Source organism: Cantharellus anzutake (genome assembly GCF_015039405.1).
Source record: "Cantharellus anzutake strain C23 chromosome Unknown EI90scaffold_60, whole genome shotgun sequence".
Lineage (NCBI taxonomy): Eukaryota > Fungi > Basidiomycota > Agaricomycetes > Cantharellales > Hydnaceae > Cantharellus > Cantharellus anzutake.
The window spans coordinates 235,630-254,480 of NW_024067010.1; the positions used below are offsets into that span (position 1 = coordinate 235,630).

The window sequence follows — 18,851 nt, forward strand, 5'->3', positions numbered from 1 at the left end:
GTAAGAAAAATCAGTGGCAGCCGTGATCACAAGCCATCGTGGCGGGAGCAAACATAACGCCCGCGGCTGATGGTTGGCGCCATCCTATCGGCCTCACAGTTGCGTGCACGTAGCAGAAAACTCTCATGAGAACGTTTCATCTGACAAATTCGAAAAAGACGGCAGTTCACACGTGCATACCTGCGGCCCCGCTCGCGTGTTGTACAAAACCGTGTGATTGGCGCTGGGTGGTGAGGGGGGAGGGGGGGCCTGATGAACAACACAACTAGGTTGCTTGCAGGAGCGTGGGGCGGTAGAAATCCAATTGTGTGGCGCGCTTGGAATGTGAAATATCTGTCTGTTGAGACATGGATGGCTAGCTCTAAGCCGGCAGGGATTATGCATGGGGTGCGATGGTGTCTGAGGGCTTGACAGCGCATCGTGGCTACAATGTTGAGGGTGTTTCAGTGAGGGTGTTTCCCAATTGGTTGAAAAAGGCACCACAACGGCAGCCGGCGCCGAAGTTCGAGACGCGCGTCAATCTCGATCGGTCTTGCAGGATGTGTGAATTGACTAGTGTGATATATGGATATTGGTACACACGTGTTCCGCTCTCATTTACCCGAAACAAAAGGCCCAAATGTATTGCAATGGCTGATTACCAGTAAGGGGAGTCTAGTTCGTTGCGTGGTCTCTGTCCGACCGATCGCGAGCGGTCCGTTGATCTGGACGGGGTTGTTTCTTGGAAGAGGGGTGTGTTCGGGACATCCGGCATAGGGCGCCGATGCACCCGGGCGGGGAAAGGAGTTGTGCAACATCCATTAATGTTGGATGAAATGATATGATATGCACAATGATGATTTCTCTATCCTAACCTCCTTGTTGAGGGGAGGGGTTTGATGCAAGGGACGCGAAGAACGCTTGCCATTGCAGATCCAAACTTTGGTCATATAAGTAAGGTTGTTTGCATGGAAGTAAGGTTGCAGGGATTAGGATCGGATTCGATATTTAAGTCCACTGATGGGTTGTTGATTGAGCGGGATCTGCAAATTGAAGTTGAAGAGTTTTTCGGAGTGGCGACCGCGTCGATCACCGCTCAGGGTGGTTCGCATGTGGATTTCAAAGCTACTGGGTTGTAGTACTGGGTGCGAGGGAAATAGATGAAGCTGGAGCTTCGCTGACGGATGGTCAGGCCGACATGAAGACGAAACGGGACAAAAGTAGCGTTTGAAACAATATGCGTGTCAAGAATGAGCATGAGTGTTTATTTGAGATTTAAGTACTACTTGATGGGGACTAGAGTGGAATGGAATGTCCGGTTGGATTGGGAGCGAGAGAAGCGAAAATGGTGTTGCACTAGCGCAACTCGTTATCAGTACAGTATTAGGAGAGAGGCGCGCGATCAGTGGCTAGACGGGCATCGCGTGCGATCCGATGGTACCGCCCTGTTGATCATGTGAATGTCTAAGGGTAGAGAGGTAGCGAGGGCGACCCGGGCCTGATATGTTTAACAACCTGTTCTGTCATGTCCGTCGAGCTTCGGGGGCGTCAAGTTCCACACAGCACAGCCAGCAAATCGAGGGTGTGGCTCAAGGCGGAGATCGACAACAAGTCATTTCGTAATTCAACGGGAGCCCCGCCTCGTCGGTCCGACGTCCGTCCCTTTGTCGGACCTCAAACAGGTCACCTGCCTCTCAAAGTTGCCCCCCCCCCAACGAACTGTGTTCATCCCACAAGCATCGTGACACAAACAAATTGGAGATCCCACAGTTTACTTGACATTGCAAAGCTGGACGGCAAACGTTGGGGTGGCAGGGCTATTGGCAACGAGGATTTTGGAAAGGGGTGGTTTGAAATGGACAAATGAATTCAATTTGGCCAATCATATTACCAGCCTTATATAGCAATGCATGGCGGTATTTTTTTACATTGCAGTTGCGCAACTGCTTTGCGGAGCTCAATTTTAGAGAATTTGATTTTGTTTGAGTCAATTCAGGATGGAAAGTTGGGAACCCCGTGGAAATAATTAGTATTGTGTGATTTAAATTCAAGGTCCTAAATGGAAATGGATTGTATTGAGTTCGACCCTGCATAATTCAGATGTTGGTTGTGGATTCTTTGTGTTTGTTGATGATGGTGTGCATGGTGTGTGAACGGATTTGGGGTGGAATAACCTAACGAAAACGTTTTGGGGGTGAAACGGGGACAGTGAGGGGACGTGCTAGATGGCAAATAATGTATGTAATGTAGCGGGGGCCGCGTGGGACGGGAGTAAATTTCTAGTGATCGGGACGGATTGAGGTTTTAGAGTTCGATTGTTAAAATATACTCGGGCTTTTTTGAGTCAATGTAATGCATGTGCTCGTGCACATGGTTGGGGTAAAAAACGGTAAAGCAAACTACACTTGTGCAGTGGCGACATGGTTTGTGTGGCCCTGGGAGATGGGAATCGCCAATCGTTGTTGAGGGGGGAAACTAAACAAAATGATGGTGGAACTCGCATTTCCCAAGCAAATGCATACATGTGTAGGTATCGCGAAAGCTAATGGGGTTCCACCAAGAAAAAAAAACCAAAGAAAGAAAGAAAGCGAAGACGCAATTGGGTAATTCAAGTCATAATCATGTACTAGTGGATTGATGGAGGTAGCTGCGGGTGCATCGTAGCACAACGAGGAAGAGGATCGATTCCCGCGGTCGTGCACTGGCTCTCTTCGGTTCGCATGCACGTGTACAAACACTCAAATACTTCTGCCGATCGAGCTCATTGGGGGGGGTTCAACTCTATGAATGGGACATTTGTTGTACGAAGCGCGGTAGGAGTGGCAAATGTTATGATGATCGGTGTACGCCTGTCAAGAAACACGCGGAGTATAGTACAAGTGAACGAAAGAAGAAAGGGGGGGGGGGAGGGAGGATCTTCTGCATCACATGCAGTACAATGCTCCGAACGATCATCCTGTTGCATTGTGTTACCCGGCTGGGCCAACTAGCTGGTTAATGGAAGTGGCTGGTCCAGGAGTGAGTGTAGATCGCTCATTCCGCCGGATGAATGCATACCGCCGGTCATTAGACAGTAGAGCAAATGGACTGAGATGTATTGGCGGCCATCAGCCGGTGATCGTCAGACAATGGGCATGATAGCAACACTATCGATGTGAGTACCTTCCGAAATGTATGGCGTGATACCCCTTAGCGTAATGACTGAGGGGCTTCGAATCTTCCTGCAACGAAGACGATGTATAGTGGATGAGGAAACAAAGAAAAACCGCGCAAATGAGGTACATGTATGGGTTGTTGGCAATCGCCAGTTGGTTGGTTCGCCGTTGATGATGGCAGTTTGAAATGAAAGCCGTTTTTCGTCATGAAGGAACTTGGCAAGTGGGCACCATCAGCGGGTGCTCAGCGTATGATGGAATAGTGCGCGTGGTGAGACTGTAGTGAGCGCTACGCTCCTCGTGATCACCGAATCGTAATTGCCGGTATAGGAGTTTGCTGGCTTATTGCACATGATGAATAAGCTGAACCTTTGCTCGGTAAGCTGAGGTGGTGCAGGTATGCGGGAAGGGGGCATTCGAGGGCGTCAGCGTGATGGACGTTGGAGACAACAGCAGGAATCTTCGTAGCGGTACAGAGGTGGGGGGACACGCAAGTGGGGTGGAATCAATAAGGAGTTGGGCGCAGCTTCCTTTCCGAGAATGGCATGGCCACCTCCACTTTCCACTTCTGTCCACCAGGTGTTTACCGGGACCCTGAACCACAATCTGGGAGGACACCAACCTCTCTGGGCTAGAAACTGTCGCCTACTGGCTTTGATCCACGTCTCAGCGGGGGTACATCCATGGTACTTCGGGGGGATCACTCCCAGTGACCGATCACGTCTGCCGATGAGCGGCAATGTATATCCGAATCCGCGTGTCTTGACAATTAGGGAATCTTGCCCGTTGTTGATGTGAACGCCCTCTTCCGACTCGCATCGTTTGGCTGGCGCTCAATCGTTACATGTTGGGTTGCGTCAGCCGTGGTTGCTCTCAGTTTGGATGGGATCTTGCGGTATATGGGCGTGTATGAACTGTGGGGAGACGGTAATGTCCGCTTGGATTAGCGAGTTTTGTTACCCGAGCGTGGCTGCTGTTGGCAGAGCAAAAGTAAGCGAAACATCATTGACATCTGTCTAGCAATATGGCTTGCGAGCACGGTGTTTTGGGTACTGTGATGCTGTGGGACGGTTGTGTAGGCCGTTACTGTGAGTGTCCCACTTGGTTACGGAGGATAGGTGCTTGTCAATGATGCAACGATGATTTGAACGTTGACGAAACATGGGTTTCCGCGAAAGAGTCAATTGCGGCTCTCGTGAAGTGGGATCCAGCCCTGTCCTTCTAGACTTCGAAGACCTTTCGGTCCGTACATCCATGTCCATGGTCAGTCCGTGGAGATGTCGACGGAGCACGGGCTTTTCAGCCAGCTTCATCTGACGATCGGTTGAGGCTTTCTTTGCCATGCAATATTATTGTCGATGTCTACAGCCGCCTTTTCTGATCATTTGACCTCACTCCATTAAGTATAACAACTGCCACGACCTGGCTGCCGCGCTTCCCTCCCCACACACCTTCGATGGGAGAAATTCCGTTCTCATTGAGATCGTCGACCCGTGTCCGTGCTCGGTACGTACCCTTTTGCACCCTTGGAACAAAAAAGAAATCCCTTACCAACCGACCTGACGAATCATTCCAACTCCCTTCCCGTTTCTTTTGGGCTTAGAAGAGGCACCGGTTAGACCTTCTGATCTTGGCAAGGGTTGGGGCTAGGCACGATGCACCCTTTCCCCCGTCCTCCACTTCCTTGGCCCGCTGTCTCTGTTGATTTTGATCTTGGCTCTGCCGACATGACCCCTTTTTTTGATCTCGAGGTACGTGCACTATGTTTGTTTGTTTAACCGAATCCAGAACCTTGTCGGGTTTTTGGTTTTTTTCGCTTTGTTCGTTGGCATTGTTGTTTGCGTTTCCGCGCCCCTGTCGTCCGTCGGCCATAGTTGTTGGCCATGAATAATAATTCAGAATAACGTAAAAATACATGAATGAATATGAGGTTGATATGAGATATGAGCTATGTAGTTGTACATGCACAGGTGGTGTGGCAGTGGATTTATTGAGGATCGAGATTGGGATGAGCTGAAGGGGAAGGAATTTTCGGGTTAATCCACAGAGTGGGGGCGCTTGGGACTGTTGGCAATGATGGGGAAAATAGGAAGAAAAACATGTAATATTGAGTCCGCGGGTGATGAAGAAGGGGTGGTGGCTCCTTTGGGAGGAGGGAAGAAGAGAGCGAGAAGCCGTCATTGGATTCCGTCTACTTGGAAATATGTAACATTGAAGAAAACAAACAAACAAACAAAACAAAACGAAAGTTCATTGCGAGAAAGAAGAGAGAGACGAGCAATTGTGTGCTGAAATTTGCTTCTTTTTCTGTTTTTGTCATTTCGCTTTTTTGTTTGTGATATTTGTAAAAAGCAGATTTGAGTTGACTGTATGTTGGAAGAAGCATTTGAACCCGGAATCTCGATTAGGAAGTGAGAAGTCCCTGAAGAGAATAAATTAGAACAGGGAGAGATGAGAAAAAAAGCGAAAAAGAAATTCAAATGAATAGAGAAATAAATGGGACTCAAATCAGAAAAGACCAGTTGAATGGTGGACGAGAATGTATTTATTCAATTATCAAATTGTCTATAAGAGAATGCAATCGCTCGAATGAATAATAGCAGAATGAGGACCTCACTTGATATTTTTGTGTTATAATTGCGAAATATCAATCAACTATTTCTAATTCTCGAAGAGGGATAAAACTAAGAGTCTTTCCTGTCACTCATCTCTCCTGGGTCCCTCGTTGAGCTCTCCCTTGAAAAACGCGCGCTCTCCCACTTGTCCCTGTCGCCCTCGACAACATCTCTCTAACTTCTCCCTCGGTCGTTTTCCAACGAATCCTACTCTCGCTCTTCACATCCGACCCCCCCCCGCGTCGGCGTCCAACATCCACATCGACAAGCCATACTTGTCAAAAACACCATCTTCGATCTCTCGAGCTTTCCAAAACTCTCCCCCCTTTAGACGTTTCTTCAAAACGGCTACCTCTACCATTTCCTCATCTTCACTTTCATCCACAATCGTCGCTACCACGTCTTCCACTCCTTCAACGCTGTCTGTCGTTACTGGTGCAGGGGCACAAGGTTTAAACACGATGAATACAAAGTCTTCATCCACCGCCGAGCCCATGTTCGTCGGAAGAAGTCTAAATGGAAGGGTAGTTTCTCTGCTCAACGATGACGCTAATAATGCTGCTGTCGTTCATTTGGGCCTAGCCCCGACGGCCGCTAATGGTACTCCTTCGGCTACACCTACATCTGGCGCCCCCCATCACCATCAAGTATCCCCTCAATCACCCTTAAATCATCTCGTTCACTCAGCGATGGGCACTTCGACCACGACGTCTTCTGCGGCAGCTGCCGCAGGACATTTACCTCAATACACTGCCTCTGCGCCTGCACAATCCTCCATTCAACATCAACAACTCCCCTCCCCTGCCACCCCAACCACGAACCAAACTTCCCTTGTTCCACAACCACCACAACCACACGCTTTACCAAATGGAGGAACCGGTCGTGCCACTGCGACCGAGAAGAAGCGTAATCATGTTTGCACGACGTGCTCCAAGGCGTTTACCACCAGTGGACATCTTGCCCGTCACATCCGCGTCCACACGGGCGAAAGGAATCACAAATGCCCTTTCCCAGGTTGTGAAACAAGATGTTCGAGGCAAGATAACTTGCAGCAACAGTGAGTACGACCTTTCCACTTGTGTGTGCGCTTGTACTGGGGCGTTTCTGACCAATGTGTTTTTCTTTATCCCACTTGATCTCAACGACCAATCTCGTGACTACTTCTCTTCCCTGACGATCCATCGACCTACATATCTGCGACCTGGTTTTGCTTCCGTTTACCCACGCATGCCACTCTCCATCAAACCAAAAAAAACTCACTCTCATCCTGACATCCCTATTCCGCGCCAAACGCGTCTGTCTCCGCATCAATCTGTTCATCGATCGTTCTCGTACGAAATACTTGTTCCTCTTCTCTTCCCTTTTCCCTCTTCATTTACCTTTCACCCACGCCCATTTGACTATCGGTCCGGCCCCCATAACCACGTACACACCACCTGGATATTAAATGGGGTGATACCCTTTCCTCTAAAATAGTTTCCGCATTCATCTCTCTCCTCGATCCCGACGAACTTCCCACAACAAACGAGCTCAAATGGCGGTTGCTAATGCCAATGCTGCTGCGGCTGCGGCTGCGAACGCTAATGCTGCGGCAATGTCAGTCGCTAATGTCGCATTAGCAACAACTATGATGAACAATGATGCCAACTTGATGAATCGGGGCGCCAATGGGAGTGTGATTCGTCGTGGCAGAGCAACGACGAAAAGGGATAGGGAGATTTATACCCCTACCCCTCCCGCTAGCCCTGATGGTGCTACGGGGTTGGGTGGTTCGTATGGAACTGGAAGCGCTGGGAATGGGGGGAGTATAACACTTCATCCGGTTTCTGAAAGGGCTGGGGGTGATCCGTATCCGGGACATGGAGCAACATATGGTGCATTGTCTTCTCTTTCATATTCTCATGGTGTTGGTGCCACCACTGCCGCTGGTGTCGGTGTTGGAGTTGCCGTAGGTGGATATGGTGTCCCTATGAGCAATGGGAACGGAATGAATGGGTATGGCGTCTATGGCGGGCAGACGGAGGGGCCTGTGGTATTGTTTTCACCAACAGATTACCCTCAACCTCCCCAACCTCATTCGCATTCACATCCTCATTCAAGAGGAAGTGAGGGCCATAGAGAAGCTGGTAACCCTTCCTCGAGCTACCCTTCTCCTTCGAGTCATTCTGGAACTGGTGCCGGTGGGAACGGTGTGAATGGGACCAGTGGAACTACCGGCGGCGCACACCCTGGAATACATCGTTCTAATTCTTATGCTTCTCATCATTCGAGCACGCATAATTCGCCATATCACTCTGCTGTTAACATTAATTCTGGATCTCACGTAAGTCACTTCATTTTCTACGATTTTCCCTCTTCTTCGATGCGCTGGCTTTGCTTCTCTTTCCGAACCATGGTTGTATCGTCGGTCTGAGGGCAAAGAGCCAGCGGTCACGAGTTATACAAGCGAATCGCCGCTCCATTGAATTGCAATCGAACAAGCGGTTTTACTGACCAACTTCTTCTCTTCGGTTCTTCGGTTCCACTCCCAACAAAAACAACAACAACAACATGCATTGGTCTTGCATCAAATTCCTTTGGTTTTATCCTGTGGGATGGGATTTGAAATTGCTTGTGACCCTGTTGTTTGGTCGCGTTCTGGACTCTGGAATTTTCTTCCGGTAATCTTAATTTTCGCTTGGTCTTGATTCGTTGGTTCGTTGATTGGTTTGGTTTTCTCATCGTTGGTTCTTGGATTGATGACGTATTTCCGAATGTTGGGCGGCGACAATGACCAACTCTTACACTCCCTTACTACGTTGCGAACGATGATCATGGCAAACTGCAACATCTACAACAGCCCAACTCGAATTACGCCTCTTCCACGCATTCTTCACCTGCTGCCAGTGTTAATGGGCAGGATGATCGACATTCTCAGCATTCCGGGCATCACGGTAGTACCCTAAAGTACTACGTGCCTCATCATTCCTCGTACGAGGATTACAGCTCTGTCGTTTCCATACCTATAGGTGCGGCGGCGGGTATGGGGAGTGTTAACTTGTCCAGTGTCCTTCCTTCGTCTGCCGATTCGAGTGGCGCAAGTGGAGCAGCTGCAAGTGGGGCCTATGCGTATCACCTTCCTCCACTTAGCACGTCTGTTTCTACAGCTTCTTTGGGATCGTCGCCTTCTTCGAGTCAATCCTCCATTTCACCTTCAGGTCATGGCCATTCTCATCCTAATGCAAACGCGAGCGGAGCGACCCCATCTTCGTCAAGGGGAGGTCAACATCTGCCACCTATTTCCACCAGTCCGTCTGCTTCGTCTATCCTTTCACCATTATCTGTGTACGATTCTCCTCATCTTCCCTCTTCGGCGACAGCGACTGGAGCGGTGGCTGGTTGTGGTGAGTACAGTGCGGGCTCAGATGTAAACGTCAAGGTAGAGTCGCCTGGGTCTGGCGGCAATTCACCTCATTTGGCCCACCATCATCATCATCATCACCTTTCGCATCATGGTCATGGCCATGGGCATCATCAGGGTGCGAATGCTGCTAGTGGGTATGGGACGCATGGGGATATGGTTGGCATGGGGATGATGGGCGGGATACCTGCTGTTGTTGGTGGGAGTTGGAGGTGAGATTAACGAGCGAAGACAAGGTGCCTCCCTTGCTGCCTCCGCCTCCTTCGAATAGTTGCTTGTCAAGCAGGACATGCCACGCCGAATTGTTGTTTACATGCGCGCACCACCGTTTCCCTCTCACTCCTGTGGTACTCAAAATTGGGCCGTTAATTCATCCCCCTACCCGCTGCCCTATTTGTTCTGCGTTTCATCTCGAATCATCATTGGCTGCCGATGTCAATGTCAACATGATTCTGCCTAGAATTCTTGCTGTTTCTTCGTACATCTGGCCTGAATCCCTTCCGTCATCGTACCTCAACATCGTTCTTGTGCTAATACGTCGCCCGTCCCCTTTTGTATATCTGTATGTTAGACTTCTGCTTTGGGCTGCTGTGCATGCATACATGCATGTCGCCCTCATGGCCTTCCTCCCATAGGCGCACTTAGCAATTTCCGTGCTACTCGATCATGTAGTTTTGCCTCGAGGGTTTGACCACGACCCATCTTCTCCACTGGCCGACCCGTCCTTCCTACGCATCCTCCCTGTTCCCCTCCGACTCGCCTTGCGTCCTCGCTCATGGTGTGTGATATAATTCTGGTTGCATTTTAAATTATTGTATCCTCTTTTGGTTTTTGTTTTCACAACTTTAACATTGTCATTCTTGTCAAGTTTTTTTTTTTATTTCCCTTCGTACAATTGAATGTTTGTGGTTTGTTGTGCCATAATCCAGACTGCCGCACCATCGCTCTCGAATTATCTAAACTTTCGAGTTCTCTGGCGTGTGCATTTGCATTTTATTTTCTTGCGCTTTTTTCCCTTGCGCTTTCTTCTGAAGGCTTTCATGTCCGAATGCGGATATACCGCGGCATTCGCTCTCACTTGAAGCGCTACCTCCTATCATCTCCCATAACTCGATTGTACTCCCTTCCGTGTACCTTGCTATCCTCCTGTCTCCCCTGTCTCTCCCTTTCGACCTTCACATTCAAAAAACAAACGTGACTGGCGCTGTCACCCACTCTTCATCTCACACCAACACCCGTACTTACAATCCACACAACGAACAATCCGCAACCAATGATTCTCAACAAGCATAGTCATCATAATGCCCCGTATATCATCATTCATCAATTTCACCTTACTTTTTTGGCTTCTTTTTTTTCTTCTCTCTCTTGACTTTTTCACTTTTGCTTGCGATGTCTAAGTATTTTTTTTGTAACATCATAATATTTTTTTGGACCTTAGCTTGCTGGGTCGTCTGCGTGTACAGCGGACGTGCTGATACATTCACTGTCTGATATTTGGTTTTTTTTTTTCTTGGAATAATACTATTGGGTAGACGGTGTCTCTTCCGCTGCATGCAACCATTCGATTTGAGCTAAATGAGGAATCAGTGGCCAAATGGGTTGAACCACAACTCACAGCTGCGCTGTTGCGCCTCTAATTTTTGTTTTTCACTTGGTTATGGACCGTTTTCAAATCTTTCACTCATTATCTCGCCCAGCTTTCCTCTTTCCGCGGTACTAGGTACCCACGCCTGGATTCGCCCTGAGAACTACAACTTGTGACGCCTGTATGTCTTCTTTTTTCCCTCGTCCCTCATTCTCCGGATCAGAGCGTACGACTCGAACCCCTTGCCCTGACGATTCTTCTGGACCTTCCAATGCCGCGCGGACCCTTGGAAGACAGCTAATAATATACTTAGGGGTGCCACCCTTAAAAAGCTTGGGCAATCAGGGTTTAATTTCGATCCCAATTGTTGCCGCACATGTGTACGTGTTGCCAAAATGACTGAGCCAGACAAAGAGAGTGTCTATCTCCCGAACGAGGCTCTCTCATGCATCTTCCACAATGATGGACTTGGCTTACTTGAGTTGGGTGTGAATCACCATGGATCGCGATAGGTTGGAGCCCCGCGCGTGGCTGGCAAGGGAACGCCCGTGCCTTAATGTGCTAACTGGTGAAAGAGAAAAGTTTTCTGTGGGGACGGGCCGTGATCGTGTGATAAGCACGACCTCCCTTCCCCTTGCTGCCCAATTCATTCACGACCGTTGCGTCTGGATGACAACACGGCTGACAAAAGCCTCAAGGCGAATCCCGCCTTTCCTCCCTTCTCCCTTACACATTTTACTTCGCAATGCCGATCGTGGTTCTGTAATATGCAGCTGGGTCTCAGAACCAATCGAATATTCAAGAGAGGTTGGGGCATTGAATCTGGGCCTCATTCTCTCTCCCGCGATCGTGGTCGGTAACGTACCCCCAGTCGGCGCTGGTCGCTTCCGTCTCCCCCCCCCCCGAGGATTCCAGCCTTTCTCTTACCACTCCATTACAACATCCACTCACTTTTGCTTCTATCGTTTTAGCTTTATCACACTCAGGTCATGATTTGAACGCGTGTGGTACCCCCCCATCCCCTGTTGCTGTGTGATTAGTTGGTGTGGGCACCGTTACGCGTGCCTGGCGATGCTTTCCCATATATAAATGGTGGCTAAATCACAATCAGCCTGCTTCTATTCACTTAAGCTACGCGCTATCCATGGGTAGATATTGGATATGTGTACCCTAGGATACGCCTTCTCTGGGCTTCTTGTCCTGATTCCATCGGATAGCATGGTGTACTTGAGTCGTGTTGAATGTAAAGAACAGGAATGATTCACCTCATTTTTTGTTCGGACTGCGGGTAAGCAGATTTAGGTCGAACATGCGTATGAAAAAAGTATGCCATGGACAGTGACGGGCCGGCTCGGCCCGTTTATTTTGCGCTACCACATTGCATTGACGTTGCAGACTAGTACCGCCTTGGTATAGTTATCCGCATCACATCAACATCACGTCGTCTTCCTTTCACCCGGAAATGACTTACCCCCTTTTACCGCCACGGCCACCGTGGCCATCAACCATGCTCATGCCTCCGGGTCTTCGCCGTTCTCGCTTGAATCTAGCCCAATCTGGGTTCCCCATTTGGGCCATTTGTCATGCGCTACCCCCATGTTTTCCTCCATCCCCCTAACGTGCAACCATCTATTGATCTGCAGGCAAGGATTTTCATATCGAACACGCAGGAACTTGGGTCTATTCAACCCACAAATGTTACTAGAATTTGATTTCAACTCCAAAACGACGTTCATCCCAATTCAGTGATCCAGCCGTCTCGCTTTTCCACACCAGGACACGAATCAGTGCTTGGTATGATAAGCCAATTTGTTCCACCGGATAGTCCTTCCAGCGGTAGACTGACCTATCGGTGTTGATGTCACATCCAAATAATGGCGCAGAGGATCTGCAGTGTTTCTCTATTCAATCGGCATGAAGCGCAAGTTATATACCCGGCCTAGTCGACCGGAAGCACAATCAACTTGCCAAGCAGGAAGGAATAGCAGACTGGGGCTAATGTGCGGATCATATGACTCACCTATAGACCGACTAGCACGCTCGCTTGCGGTCGTTGGCTTTAATTTGATTCTGATCCTAAACAAGGATGCTGACTGCACGCTTAAGGTTATGCCTATTAACGGCAATAACACAATACTCTGGATGAAGATATAGGGGTTCTGTGCAAGAAAGGAAGCGCATGATTTGTGTCGTGCTGTTACCCGATATACTGAAAAAAAAAAAAGCTGCAGGCGACTTCTAGTGCGATAGCATGAGCACGCATGTACAACAGTTGTTGCACGCAAAAAATAAAAAGCCACGATGCTTCTTGCTGCGCGAAGCATCATAAGCGTCATGGTATTATGATATGACTGGAGTGCTGCGCAAAAACCAGATTGCAACCGTTGCGTGTGTGCCGCACGTCAAGTGGTCCGCATGCGCAGAAATTACCGAAATCGACCACTTGGTTCGAAATTCGAAATAGAATTTAAGCCGAGATTAGGGAAAAGGCCTCGTTGCTTTCGCTCGACTGGTGCAGCGGTGAGGCGTATTCCGTGGAAGATGAAGAATGGCATCATTTGAAACATTCTGGTTTCCTGGATGCGGTGCGAGGAAGCGGTGACTATCAAAGTGGCGTCTCATAGTCATCGAGGTTTGGTTGCGATAAACGTCAACTGAACCTTGCTTGGATCTCACAGCTATGATCAGCACCCATTTTTGGAACGAGGGACGTGTTGACAATGAAGACAATGAATTTCTTCTTGAAGGTTACATAGCACGGCTCGGACCGATTGTGAAGGCAAGAGTCAGCTTCTGCCCGATGGGTGTCACTGCACGCTGGATCGTAGCTACTATATACGCATGGGGAGTCTCGGGCCTCAGAAGCCCTTCTCGCGCAGGTTTAGGTTGGGATTAAAAGCTTTGGGGCCGATGTCACGTCTTTGTGGTAACCTAGTTGCTTTGGAGTTCTGTGAGGGTTTTCGTCCTCATCGAGCGTGACTTCAGAGCTATACCGAGGGGTTGAAGGCGTGGTGTGCGCTAATGGGAATGTCTTCGTGCCAAATCCAGCCACCTCCAGGCAGGGGGATTTTCGAGGAATCCCGTGGGGAACTAATTGCAAGAGATCGGGAGGTGCTGCAGACACGAAACAATGCCGAAGCATTCGTTCTTTCTTCTGTAACACTCCTTTCTTGATAATAGAGCCCACAGATGTTAACCACGAGAATACTGGAACGAGGGGAATCCTAATTCTAGGATTTGTGCGCTGCCCCATTGTTGTTGTGAAGCAACGCAGCAGACTGTCAGCAAACGGAGAACAGGCCAGTATCTTATCTGCAATCGAATGCCGCAATGCGCGCCACCGAATTGCGCCACCGAATTCGCGATGTGTTGCAATCAGGATTCGTTCCCGGTCGGGTTGGCCACGCGTGGTCACTGGTCAGTGTCAGGCCCGGGGCAGAACGGCCTGGCAGGACCCGGCGGCACAAGAAGTGAGCGAGTTTTAAGTTGGCTCCTTGGCAAAAGTAGGGGTTGTTTAACCCTCTATGTTGATGTGTCCGCGGGTCCAAACATGCACGGCAGGCGCCCATGACGCACGATTCAACTTAGTCGCGGTCCCAAAATTTTGGGCCGCCCAGTAAATTCAAATAAGTGGAAAGCTCGCTTCGTGGTTGGGGTCCGTTCGACCGTCAAAATAGGGGGGCCCCAAGCGTAAAAGTAGGACAGGCAACGGGTGGTACAGCCCCAAACAGGAAGATATCGGATCATCCATGTGACGGGGCAGTTAGGCACGCCGGGGTAAGTTCATGCATTTTGATCTCCGAATGAGCCCCAAACAATACGGAAAGCTCAGGTGTCAAGGTGTGGGAGATGACGAGTGGTCACATTAAGTGGTTTGAGGGCCGAAGGTGCACATGCTTGGAGAGTCCTAACTCCGCCATCATGCAACACTTGCGGTTGAAATTATGAAATCGGCAGGATTACTGCCGGTCACGCAAGTTGCTATCACCAAGAACAGTACATGTCATGTTCGGGGCAGTAACGTGCTCGCGGCATTACAGTAACACTTAGCTGTCGCGTGTAGTGCTGCAGGGTGTTGCACTCGCACCCGACCTCAACAAAGTCAATGGCGTGGAGCTCCAAACGACAATATATCGCATTCCAAACCGGGAAACTCACCGTGGCTGGAAATGGTCGCGTTCGGTTTCCACTTGGCAGGCCCACTGGACAGCTGAGGGTTCTCAAACTACCGTACATGCTACAAACAATTGTTTTCAACTCCTTCTGAGAGATTGGTTCGCGTAGGGCAGATGTGACGCCTCCGGAGAGGATAAGAGTAACAAACGGAGGCACACAAGGATCCCGGCGAGAATAGATATGATCAAATGACCGAGATAGTTTTTAAACATTCCAAACATCGCCTAAGATGATGCCTTGGCTACCTGGGCTGAGGTATGACTCCTGATTTTCCGAGCAGTTCCCACAGGACGCAGCGAACCGCAGTTTAGACCCAATGCAGTGTTATCATGGACAGTCCGTTGCTTGATATGTATACAGCTGGTGAGCCACCTTACAGCATGGACCTGTATCTGGGAATCTGATGGAGTTTTCCAGGTAGCCACGCTCGGGTGCGTAATTTAATTAGCCATTATAAGTAAATAGCTCAACAGCCTACGAAAACTACTCCTTCTGAAAGGATTTAAAGACCAGGGTCCCGACACCGGCAAAAGGAGTCGAATGATGGATCCGGGTACGGGGCTGCCGAAGAAATAAAAGGTGAGAAGAAGAAATTACACCTGGTATAATCGTCAAAAGACAGACTGAATACTGAAAATGAGTCCAGACTGTGAGCAATACCAGGATGGAGGGAATTGAAACTCACAATGGAATATTTTTAGGTCAAATCCACTTCCACGGTCTCACCGACCTCTTCATTACTGAACTCTGGCTCCAATTCGGTGTCTTTCGCGATGGGCGTCGGAGGGGGAATCTCGACAGACTTGGGGCCCTTCTCTCCTTCGCCAGCAAGATTCAATTTCATATTCTTTGTGGACTCTATAAGATCCTGTGCATCCTCTTCGTCGTCTTCCTCGGTCGGAGAGACGGTGACTTGGGGAGGAGGGACTTCAGGAGGAAACTTGAATGTTTTGTCCATCGTCCCACTCTTGCGATGGGCTTGATGAGGAGATCTTATCGATGTCTGCGGTTCGTCACTCTGAAGAGGGCTTCGCGGCGGAGGTTTGGGGCTCGAAGTAGATTCCCGTTTGGGAGATAATGCGAGAATGGGGGGGGACTGAGTCTGACCATGGAATTGCTTGTCAGGAACTGGGGGGGATTTAGGTGAGGTTGGGCTCTGGGGAACATTCACAGCAGTAGTCGATGAGGACGAATTTTTTGGACGTGCAAATGAAGCAGAGGAAAGAAATGCCGATGGAGTGGCGCCAAGGTAGAATGAAGATATGGGCACCATCCTGATGAAATGGCGGGTAAGAAATCAATCGGGAGAATAATCGGAAACGTACCGCTTTTCTTGTAAACACGCGACTATCCATTGCGGTTGAACCACAGGAATGCTGAGTTGAAGAGCCTTCTGATACTCAACACCAACACCACCTCTTGAGACCCCACTGGCGTCAGGTATCATTTCTGGGGTGGTGCATACAAAGTGAGTCGTATCAATCTGGATTCTGTCGCTCCACTTTGCTCGCATTTCTTGGAGGGCGAGCTTGGCATTCTCTAATAAGACCCTGTCCTGAACGTTGCCAAAGCAAACAGATATCCCGGACGTGTCATTCATGGAATGCGTTTTCACTTCGACAAGATTGCTCGAAAAATTACCAGCAGTGGTGCGCAGGATCAGTTGGAAAGTGTATGCTGTCTCAACTGAGAGTCCAGAGAGTTTTGTTGAAGTATTCTGAAGTGGGGAAGGAATAGCAGCGAGTCGTTGGCCATTTTTATGTATTTCTAAAGCGCGTAACTTTGCAGTGGCAAGCTCCAATGCTGGCCATTCCAGCGTCACTGATGTCTGCGTGATATTCCGTACCTTAGGCAAAGATCTTAAGTATGGGTGGTCAAAGACTGTGTGTATTGCTCCTACCGCAAGCTGAGGAGCCTTTGGCAATTCTGAGCCGTAGGTACTCAAAATATTCCGTTGTAGGTCCCAAAATTCGGCCCGATGACGTTTTTCTTGGGATATGTTGCGATGAACAGCAATATCAACGATAGATCCAGAAGCTACTCCTGGAGGAAGGAGCAAACTTGGGAATTCAATTAAGTGAGCTCGTTCGCCTATTAAAATCTGGAAGACAGATATTAGTAAATAAGGAATAGCTTCAGAGCGGTCAGATGCGAACCGCCATGCCGGCATCTAAGACAGAGTGTGAAGATCAAAAAACATCTCCAGTGGAATAGCAAGCGTCACTCACCCAACTTGCCAACTGTGAAGGTGAACGAGTCCTGCGTCTCCTCCGACATTTGGGACTTGTTTCGGGACGTACGAATACATCCGGCAACTCCCCTCAGTGAGTGGTCACGTTGGCTAGTCTTTTGAGCCGTAGGTTGTTTCCTATGCTTCTGTGATGATCGGGATTTCGAAAAATGCATATCCTCCGCTGCGAACGGATAGTCAGTTCGCCTTTTGTAATATGTAGTACGCAAACGTTTGCTACGACAGGTGGGTCATCAATTGTATCAATTGCATGCTCGGGCCTTGTTAGATGTTTCCACAATCCATTCTTTAGCTGCCGCAATCCCATGCTCTGAAAATGGTGGTCTGATATTCACAAAAAAACAAAAACTCTAACTCGTAGCGAACTCGGTACGTTTCTTCTAGTTTGCAATTCTTATAGAGGATGAGCTCAATGCGACGTCTCGTTGATATTCTTTTCGGCGAGTAGATGAGGCGTCCCAGCCATCTCCTGATACTCATTCCACAAACAACGTGGAAGTATCAGACGCCTCTATACCAATCACGGAAATTCAGACAGTAGGGGGCGGTGACATAACACCAAACTGCGGAATTAGTCTTTCGAGCGAAACGTTCCACCCATCAGCTTGCGCTGTGTTCCCATTGATCAGGGTCATATAGAACGCGTAACAGGAATCATTCCCGTGCTCGCAGTTGTCGACATGGTCATAATGGATGACAGCCCGAGGCAAGCCTTGCCCGAAGTACACCTCAATCATGCGCAGTGATATGGGGCAGTTTTTCCACTTGATAGTGCGAAGATGGGTCCCATCATCCACGCTCAGACACTGGTGAGACAATTCGTTATACATATCACTCGCGTCATATTCGACATGATTCAATTGGCCCCCTAAGCCCCATACGAATAGCGCGACTGTTGTAAATCCGGAGTTCCATATATGGCAACCCGGTTCAGCAGCCCCACTCGCAGTCCAGATGTAATATAGAAATGAGAGGAAACTGTGGTGCTAAAGCACCCATATTTGTATTATGCAGCAATCCGGAGCTTTCTATGCGCGGCATTTACGCGAGCGCTTAGTCACATCCTCCACATTATCTGTCCCGGATATCTCCGGTGACTTGCCATTTCCAACAGAGACGAATGTCCCTAATAAGGGACAGGAGATTTAGCTCTCCATCTCCTGGGAAAGACCTGACAGCATTGCATGACAGGAGGGTCGCTGAACATGCTTCAGGTGGAATCGCTCGTGGGCAACATGCTATACCAAGATGTGGATGGTGCAATCCAGACTACCTCGAGAACGTACACTCTGGAGTCCAAGGATATACTGTACCTACATGACTGGGAGCCTGTCACGCGTCACGCTGGCCTTGCGGCTCAAATTGGTCCTTTGTCACGCGTCACACTGGGTCTGAGGCTCTGGGTCCCTCGTCACGCTGTGAGTACGGTTTCAAGGTGGCTGTGACATTTTCAATTCGAGCGAGTTTTCAATTTCCAAAAAAGGCAATTATACTTCATGAATTAAAAACGAAAATCGCCATTTGACACTTTTCGGGGATTTTTGCAAGAGGGGAATTTTCGAATGTTCAAATTTAGAAATATATGCTGCCTGCTTATTTTGTTGTGCAGGAAAATGCCGACTCATGTGTCATGCCTCTGGAGGTGTGTCACACCTTGAAGGGCCGCTTGCGGCAGGCTCTCCCTTGT

General features: G+C 49.1%; 6 protein-coding genes across 6 annotated transcripts; 3 read left to right on the top strand and 3 right to left on the bottom strand.

Annotated features, from left to right (window-relative positions):
- Positions 1-3,805: 3,805 nt before the first annotated feature.
- EI90DRAFT_2328781 (uncharacterized protein) lies at positions 3,806-4,605 on the bottom strand. Its single transcript, XM_039052884.1, has 2 exons — positions 4,164-4,605; positions 3,806-4,107 (listed from the first exon to the last, which is right to left on the bottom strand). Exons 1-2 carry the CDS (start codon positions 4,475-4,477, stop codon positions 4,008-4,010), a joined length of 414 nt encoding a protein of 137 aa, XP_038911673.1. The 5' UTR covers positions 4,478-4,605; the 3' UTR covers positions 3,806-4,007.
- Positions 4,606-4,789: 184 nt separating this feature from the next.
- On the top strand, positions 4,790-6,810 carry EI90DRAFT_3129770 (uncharacterized protein; the record flags this gene model as incomplete). The annotated part of the gene is made up of 2 exons (XM_039064243.1): positions 4,790-4,885; positions 6,019-6,810. 2 exons carry the CDS (start codon positions 4,790-4,792, stop codon positions 6,808-6,810), a joined length of 888 nt encoding a protein of 295 aa, XP_038911674.1.
- Positions 6,811-7,194: 384 nt separating this feature from the next.
- EI90DRAFT_2328969 (uncharacterized protein) lies at positions 7,195-9,460 on the top strand. Its single transcript, XM_039052886.1, has 2 exons — positions 7,195-8,072; positions 8,589-9,460. Exons 1-2 carry the CDS (start codon positions 7,284-7,286, stop codon positions 9,363-9,365), a joined length of 1,566 nt encoding a protein of 521 aa, XP_038911675.1. The 5' UTR covers positions 7,195-7,283; the 3' UTR covers positions 9,366-9,460.
- Positions 9,461-11,826: 2,366 nt separating this feature from the next.
- EI90DRAFT_3075182 (uncharacterized protein) lies at positions 11,827-12,662 on the top strand. Its single transcript, XM_039061554.1, is given in 3 exon segments — positions 11,827-12,105; positions 12,125-12,143; positions 12,209-12,662. The coding sequence occupies 3 exon segments, from the start codon at positions 12,064-12,066 to the stop codon at positions 12,484-12,486; spliced, it is 339 nt and encodes a 112-aa protein (XP_038911676.1). The 5' UTR covers positions 11,827-12,063; the 3' UTR covers positions 12,487-12,662.
- On the bottom strand, positions 12,498-13,147 carry EI90DRAFT_2328886 (uncharacterized protein). Its single transcript, XM_039052885.1, has one exon. It carries the CDS (start codon positions 13,071-13,073, stop codon positions 12,639-12,641), a length of 435 nt encoding a protein of 144 aa, XP_038911677.1. The 5' UTR covers positions 13,074-13,147; the 3' UTR covers positions 12,498-12,638.
- A 2,094-nt stretch (positions 13,148-15,241) lies between these two features.
- On the bottom strand, positions 15,242-17,236 carry EI90DRAFT_2977012 (uncharacterized protein). Its single transcript, XM_039055900.1, has 6 exons — positions 17,142-17,236; positions 17,070-17,083; positions 16,814-17,014; positions 16,239-16,759; positions 15,599-16,187; positions 15,242-15,543 (listed from the first exon to the last, which is right to left on the bottom strand). Exons 1-5 carry the CDS (start codon positions 17,188-17,190, stop codon positions 15,611-15,613), a joined length of 1,362 nt encoding a protein of 453 aa, XP_038911678.1. The 5' UTR covers positions 17,191-17,236; the 3' UTR covers positions 15,242-15,543; positions 15,599-15,610.
- Positions 17,237-18,851: the final 1,615 nt, after the last annotated feature.

Bases quoted from the DNA above. Each gene is read 5' to 3' on its own strand.
- EI90DRAFT_2328886 (XM_039052885.1), bottom strand. From the start codon at position 13,073: ATGACGCTTATGATGCTTCGCGCAGCAAGAAGCATCGTGGCTTTTTAT.
- EI90DRAFT_2328969 (XM_039052886.1), top strand. From the start codon at position 7,284: ATGGCGGTTGCTAATGCCAATGCTGCTGCGGCTGCGGCTGCGAACGCT. The intron at 8,073-8,588 runs GTAAGTCACTTC...CATCTACAACAG, and splicing joins ACATTAATTCTGGATCTCAC to CCCAACTCGAATTACGCCTC.
- EI90DRAFT_3075182 (XM_039061554.1), top strand. From the start codon at position 12,064: ATGCCATGGACAGTGACGGGCCGGCTCGGCCCGTTTATTTTG.
- EI90DRAFT_2977012 (XM_039055900.1), bottom strand. From the start codon at position 17,190: ATGTCGGAGGAGACGCAGGACTCGTTCACCTTCACAGTTGGCAAGTTG. The intron at 16,760-16,813 runs GTAGGAGCAATA...TCTTTGCCTAAG, and splicing joins CAAAGGCTCCTCAGCTTGCG to GTACGGAATATCACGCAGAC. The intron at 16,188-16,238 runs GTACGTTTCCGA...CCATTTCATCAG, and splicing joins GCGTGTTTACAAGAAAAGCG to GATGGTGCCCATATCTTCAT.
- EI90DRAFT_2328781 (XM_039052884.1), bottom strand. From the start codon at position 4,477: ATGGCAAAGAAAGCCTCAACCGATCGTCAGATGAAGCTGGCTGAAAAG. The intron at 4,108-4,163 runs GCCATATTGCTA...CTCTGCCAACAG, and splicing joins CCAAAACACCGTGCTCGCAA to CAGCCACGCTCGGGTAACAA.